This window comes from Gadus morhua, chromosome 3, assembly GCF_902167405.1.
Source record: "Gadus morhua chromosome 3, gadMor3.0, whole genome shotgun sequence".
NCBI lineage: Eukaryota > Metazoa > Chordata > Actinopteri > Gadiformes > Gadidae > Gadus > Gadus morhua.
In genome coordinates, this window is record NC_044050.1 from 28,559,747 (window position 1) to 28,567,246 (window position 7,500).

The window sequence follows — 7,500 nt, forward strand, 5'->3', positions numbered from 1 at the left end:
AATATAGAGACGCAACTCTCTGAGTTTCATCACAACGGGGCGACTGGCAGATGCTGTCAGTGGCACCTTGATAAAGCGTACGGAGAAGATGGCAGTCGTTCAAAACAAGTTTCTGCACTTATTTCATTTATTTAGCGGAGTGCTTTATTCCGTGCGGTTTATTTTTTCCGGTGGTGACGAGAGTTGGTCGTAGGTCACAAATCAGTGGAAGATAAATTCATGCTTTCATACTCTGTGCATTGTACTAGAAAGATATGCGGCATACACACACACACACACGTACACACGCACACACACACACACACAAACACACACACACACACACACACACACACACACACACACACACACACACACACACACACACACACACACACACACACACACACACACAAACCTGTCGGCCTGAGTCAAATCTGAAGAAGTGAATAATGGAATAGTAGGATGAGATCAGACTTAGCAAGTGTGGGGTGAGATAGAGAGAGCATGGGTACCCATTTTAACGCATCAAGGTAACAGAAATAACAGAATGTTTCCCCCTCTAAAGCAGGCCTCAGGGAAACACAGCAGGATGTTGGCAGATGAAATGCGCACGCTGACCAAATGGCTTTGATGTGAATCTTTTTGCCTTCGGCGCTTTCAAAAGTATAAGGATGCTTAGGATGACTAAGTATTTATTAATGTATCCAAATGCGAAGAAAACGTTTTGTGCGTTTTTTCACATATTTTTTCAGCCCCGACACATCCATTGATAGAGGTTTGGCGCCATCTAGTGGTGAAACAAAACGGTTCATTACATACCTGCCTCAGGAAAATGAACAGTCGAACAGTGACTTTGGTTACTCTAGTTAGGTAACAATCCCCTCTTCGAGACGTTTAAACAACACAAACAAGGTAAAATAGTGGAGATCTTTCATTTTTATTCTGATTGTTGCAACAAAACAGCAAACAAAACCAAACTTAACAATATAGCGGATGTATAAACAATAAGACGTGATGGATACACAGTTTAACGATTGTGCAGTTTTCTGGTTTGCTCAGGTGGACACATAGACGGTATTGAAAGGATTTATATCACCTCAGACATTCATACAGATATACCACCCATATGAAGAAATCATTTAATACTCTTATTGCTCTCCCCTGTTCAATCAATCATGCCACAAACATGAAGTGCTATGGAGCACATCACAGCCCAGCCAGTGCATTAGTGTGTCGAGTCTCACTTTGTTATAGAGTTCCTTGTGAAACGCATTGAGAAACGTGTCGAAAATGGCATTCCTGATTTTGAGTGTGTTTTTGTCCTGAGCCAAACATTGATAACGATGGGGTTTTCCTGTGTCAGCACGGCCTCCGCAGACACTGATAATAACGTCATCCAATTCGGCTTCCAAACAGCCAATAATTACCCATCTTCGCTGTGTTTCTGTCCAGCGAAGATTACTGTGACGCCGAAGTCGGTATCTTTGTCTCCCGACTCCTAGACCGAAATGCACGCAGGTTTGATGTAAGATATCGAGAGGGGGGGGGGGGGAGGGGGAGGTTAGGGTTGGGGAGGGGGGGGTTAACTATATGGTCAGGCGCCATGTTCCACTGGAGTTTCACTGCAGGGACCGCTGATCTCAGTGATACACTGGGTTCGGAGCACAACGTACGGGCGTGTTTGGCGGGGGTGTCTTGTGTGTAGGGGGGAGTGTTTGGGGGGCCGAGGTCAGCCCAGGTATTCACCTCCCTCACGGTGAATACCTCCCCCATCAGCCTCTCACCCTCGCTCCCCAGGTTTGGCTCTCGTTGACCGGGGACTCGCTCAGTCAGGGCTGCGTCGGACTCGGCGAAATCAGGACGTGTGTGTGTGGTCTTTAATTCAATGCATTTGGTTTTGTGCGAGTGTGTGTGTGGCGTTGTAGCCTTGCTGTGTGTGTGTGCAGGCTCAGGGGGGGGTGCTAAAGTACAAGGTGAGGGCCGGGGTGAAGATGAGGATGGTCCCAAGGATGGAGACGGACAGGAACACCCAGAGGAAGATACGATCCAGGACCTGAGCCACAAACTTCCAGTCTTGGACCACCTGGAGGGACACAGAAAAGACCCAGTAGGAGAAGATGAGTCAGAGTTTCACTGGGAGGAGACCAGTTTCATTTGGTGGGTTTATTGGGTTATTTCTGTTTTTTTAGTGAAATAAAAAAACACATTCGGCTTCATTATCGTCTTTAATACTTTCGTGGGGAATGTTGTCATTTGTTTGGTAGTTGCAGGCGGCTAATTCTGCTTTGGCAATACGATTATGTAGTCATGCTGAATAAATGAACTCTTTCCAAATTAAATTGGGAGAGAGCATGAGGGAAGATATCGAGAGAGAGAGAAAGAGAGAGAGAGAGAGAGAGAGAGAGAGAGAGAGAGAGAGAGAGAGAGAGAGAGAGAGAGAGAGAGCAAACGGAGCGGGAGAAGGAGAGCGAGGCTCAATGACAGAAAGCCAATAATGCAGAACCGCCACAAAGTGTTGACTCCACCAATTGGGAAGGGTGAGCTCCACCTCGTTCCTCTTCAATCACAACACGCAGAGGAACCATCTGCTGCTGTACACCGTCCCACAGGAACGTCCTCTCCTCCAGACACGCACACGCTCTGAGTCTGAACACACCTCTCTGATAAAGTGCTCCTTCTTGATGTGCCGGCTGATGTAGCGCACCGAGTTGGTGGCCTTCTCCAGCATGGACAGCCACGCCTGGCTCTCCTCTTCCTTGCCGTCCGGGCCCCTCTGCTTCATGCCCAGACCCCCGCGGGGCTTGGGCTCCGGGTTCTGCTGCTCGAACTCCGAGTAGTGGAACCTGGGACACACACCAAGGAGGTTTTAGTTCCGTTGCGGGAAGTTGCGGAGTGGTAATCGGGAGAGTCGGGAGAATTCCCGGTTGGTTGTGAACGTTTAAGCAGCCGGCCGCCGTCTTGATTACTGCGGGCTAACAATGTTTTGTTTAGGAAAGTTCTTCGCTGGGCCATTTGGCCAGGCTGGGGCTAAGCGATCCTCTCATCTCGCTGTCTCCCAGATACGAACACACCCTCACAAACTGTTAACGACGCAACCAAGTCTATGTTTGCACGTCAATGCCGCCAAACCAACAAAAACTAATTGAAAAATTGAGTAAATGAGCGGGCGCTCATTTACTCAATTTGTCAATTTGTTTTGTTGGTTTGGAGGCACGACAGCCGTGTCAAGTATGTGGTTTCATTGTTCAGTGGCTCGTACATGGTAACCCCCCTCCCCCACCCACCCACCCCCCGATTTGGCTGGGCCCGTCTGCCTCATGTAACTCCCGGGCTGAGAGTGAGTCCCACTCCAGCCCTGATTGAAGGATTTTTGCTTCCATGACAACCACACGTTTCTGTTAATTAAGATCCAGATAGTCACAGTTTTGTTAAACAATGATGCTTTGAAAGGAACGACATTTCCCACGCTCAAGTTTAATAAGGCAGCACCTCATTTTGGTGTGTTTATTAAGATTCTGATAGCCTCAGTGTTGTTAAACAATGATGCTACGAAAGGTACAACATTTCCAGGGTTTAATAAGGTACCACCTCATTTTGGTGTGTTTATTAAGATTCAAATAGCCACAGTTTTGTCAAACAATGATGCTACGAAAGACAATATAATAAGGTACCACCTCATTTTGTGTCTTATTATGTTTGATGAAAAGCAACGTGTAAAGATAGGCACAGTATTGTGTTCCATTAGGATGAAAACCATTTACTTTGTTAAACAATGAAGTGAAGAAAGACAATCCCACATTTCTGGGATCAATGAAGTGCATTCTCATTTTCTGTGTTTATTTGTCAGATGAAGAGCAGCATATAAAAATAGCCACAGTGGTTTATTTCATGAAGATGAAAACAATTTACTTGAAGTAAATTGAAAGCAAAGCACCATTTTCCCAAAGCTCCACTTATTGCTATCTATCGAATAGCAACTGAAAATGTCCCTGGATTTGACTGAAGGTGATCCTGGCAATATTGTTAAACTAAAACCTAAAGTCCACTTCGAAAGTTAGGCACATAGTATCATTGAGCAGGCAGCACTATCTTCCATCATGAATCTGAATCGTTTGAATGGTGATGTTCATTCATGTAGATGCACTGCTCTAGTTAAATATTCAAATGTTAATGTTTCATGCTTAATTCTCATTCCATTTTTGTATAGCTGACTCTTTCGTTCAAAGCGACTTACAATAAGTGCATTCAACAATGGAGATCCAACCCCAAAAATCATGCGAGTACACACAATTCAACAAGAGAGAGAGCTTTAAGTGCTACATCACCGGAACAAAAGATTGAGTCTGAACAGATGATTCTTCAGTCTGCGGGCGAAAGATGTGTTGTTTTCAGCTGTCCTGTTTCAACCTGTCGTTCCGATATTGAAGAGCCGGGACAGCAAACAATCAGGATCTAGGTGGACAGCAGCTGGGTCCCCTCAGTGAAGGGGTTATCCGCTGTTTGGCCAGTCGTAGAGCGAGGTGTCCGGCTGGGGTCATGGTTTGACCATGTCATTACATTTACTTTTAGCTCTGGTGTGTGCGTCGACGTAACCACACATCGCATCCACTGAGAGCTGTGGCCAGACTGGTGTTGCTACCTTGGACGAGGTCACCATATGTAAACCACTGTTTCTCTTCTCAAGGGCCCCTGTCGTATTATTCAACACACCATTTTTCAATAGGAGGTTTACTGTGAAAACGAGGTGCTGCCACATATTTCACTTCTCCATACAGCGGCGGTTTAGAGTCAGCTAAACCTTAAAGACCGCAAACAGCCCGTTGTCAGGCTTTACGACCCCCTGGTTCTGCGTTTGCGTGTTAAAGGTACAATGGGCGAGATTTGAGATTTCAGGCCAGCTCCAGTCTAATTAAAAGCAGAAACCACTCTGCTCATTACCCCTCCCGCTTCCTGCTTGGCCCAGCCTCACAAAGAGAGGCTCTCTTACTAACTCAGATCCCTGGAGCCTTAAAGTGAACGTCCACACGACATAATGGGAAATGGACTGCATTTATGCAACGCTTTTCTAACCGGAGGCCACTCAAAGCGCGTTACAAAATGTATTGCCCAACATTAACCCATTCACGTACACATGCACACACTGACGGCGGAGTCAGCCACGCAACGTGAGAGCCAGCTCGTCGGGAGCAGTCAGGGTGAGGTGCCTTGCTCAGGGCCACAGCCGGGGATCAAACTAGAAACCTTCTGGTTACCAGACACATTTTTTGTTGAAGAGTTTACCTCTAACCAGTGATGGTTTCTCATCCCTAATTCTCCTAAAACACCCCTCTTGCACTCTTATTGTATGTTGTACTTCCTGGCAATTAATGTACACACTAATTGGATGTTTGTACATCCTGGTTCTTAATGTACACAATTATTGTATGCTTGTACGTCCTGGCACTTAATGTAAACACTCTGTATGTTTGTACGTCCTGGCATTTAATGTACGCACTTATTTTATGTTTGTATGTCCTGTCACTTAATGTACACACTTATTGTATGTTGTACATCCTTGCACTTAATAAAATAGTACTTAGCATTGTGTATCATCTTGTCCTAGCTGTCTTTGTTGTATACGGGGAATGGCTATGGGTTAACCTAGCGATGTTAATGCACGGCACTTGGTTCTATGAACATCCTTACTGTACCGACAGAGATATATTGTTGTTTCTCTTTCTTTGGACAAATCTGCTTATTGTAAGTCGCTTTGGATAAAAGCGTCGGCTAAAGCCCCTGAACATAAATGTAAACGGCCGGTCGCGTACAGACCTGTCGGTGTGTCCCCTCATGCACAGCATCCTGGGGAGCCTCTGAAGGAAGAGGGTCTTCACCCAGGGGGCCATGGGGTGGTAGGTGGCCGAGGAGCGGTGGTGCACGTTGATGACGAAGACCGTGACGATGATGGAGAAGGTGACGAAGATCATGATGAAGAGGAGGTACTCCCCGATCAACGGGATGACCTGGAAGAAATCGCGTCGTGTCACAATTGGGATTATGTTGCCCTGTGAGCTTGAAGTGTTGAAATGTGATAGAGGGAAAATACGTTCAACCTGACCTGGGAGTTCAACGTTAAGAAAGGGAGTGAGTGAGACCAACTGAAGAGAATGGATAAATGAAAGCTTTTCAACATGCAGCCCCCTCTGCTTGGAACTCCCTCCAGAAAGACTTCAAATTGTAAGAATTGATTTCCTTTGATGACTTTGGATCATTTACTAAAGGACCCAGAATGTGTCAGTATTGGAAATTGTCCCTGTGTAAATTCCTTTACTATGAAATCCCAAACTGTCATTTAATTGTGTGGAAATTCTGTATTTTCGTTTGTATGACACCTATTTGTTATTTTTTATGCTGTCTTCTTGGCCAGGTGTCTCCTCGGAAAATCAATTTTAAATCTCAATCAGACTTTTAGCTGGTTCAATAAAGGTTCAAAATAAATAAATAAATAAACTGTTACTGAATCAAATGCAGTCAAGGAGCAGGATATTGTGGCGCCTCAGGTATCTTACTAATGTCCGGTACACCGCCTACATGAAGGCAACCTCGTCAAGACACCTCCACCAGCTCCTAACGACCTGTGACCTCTGACCTATGAGCATCTACCCTGCGCCTAAAGAGCAGCAAACCCTCTGACCCTGACCACTGACCTCTGACCCATGAACCACAGCACTGTGCGACCCCACCCTCCCCGGTCTCTCCCAACCTTAGAGGAGGACGGGATGATCTCCGAGCACCAAATCCTCTGACCCTGACCATTGACCCCCAGCACCGTGCGACCCCCCCGCCTCACGGACCAACCTTGGAGGACGAGGGGATGATCTCCTCGATGACGAGCAGGAACACGGTGAGCGACACCAGCACGGAGGTGGACAGCGACAGCTTCTCGCCCTCGTCCGACGGCAGGTAGAACACCAGCACGGTGAGGAAGGACAGCCCCAGGCAGGGGATGATGAGGAAGAGCGTGTAGAAGAGGGGCAGGCGCTTCATGATGAAGTTGTAGGTGACGAAGGGGTACCAGTACACGCCGTCGCGCCGGCTCCCCTTTTTCCCCGTGGCGTTCAGGATCTGCCACTCGCCGTTGTCGAAGAAGTCCTTGCGGTCCACGTAGTCGTCCACCAGCTCCAGGTCCACCATGTTGCCGTCGTACGTCCACGAGCCGAACTTCATGGAGCAGTTCTGCCGGTCGAAGGGGAAGAAGGTGACGTCCATGGTGCAGGACGACTTGTAGCTGGCCGGGGGCTTCCAGGTGATGGTGCCGTCGGAGCGCACCTTGGCTTTGGTCATCAGGGAGCCCACGAAGCGGCCGTCCGCACTGGGGGAGACGGGGCGGGGGAGAGAAGGGGGTCGGAGGGGTTCAGGACGGGAGACGGAGGAGGGAAGCCACCGCCGAGCTGGGCCGAGGGTCCATTTGTAAACGAGTGAGGTGGTCGAATGACACACGACGAGAAACGGCGCATATTGTGTTGTTGCCTTTGCTGG

At 47.5% G+C, this 7,500-nt stretch overlaps 1 protein-coding gene across 1 annotated transcript in view; it reads right to left on the reverse strand.

The window, feature by feature from the left end:
• Window positions 1-900: 900 nt before the first annotated feature.
• Window positions 901-7,500, reverse strand: part of LOC115540906 (neuronal acetylcholine receptor subunit non-alpha-3) — an 18,574-nt gene continuing 11,974 nt past the window's right edge. Inside the window, exons 6-9 of the mRNA XM_030352545.1 lie at window positions 6,820-7,333; window positions 5,794-5,984; window positions 2,639-2,825; window positions 901-2,065 (exon numbers count right to left, since the gene is read on the reverse strand). Coding sequence (XP_030208405.1) covers window positions 1,931-2,065; window positions 2,639-2,825; window positions 5,794-5,984; window positions 6,820-7,333 — 1,027 coding nt within the window. The 3' untranslated portion in view covers window positions 901-1,930. The remainder of the gene's footprint in view (window positions 2,066-2,638; window positions 2,826-5,793; window positions 5,985-6,819; window positions 7,334-7,500) is intronic.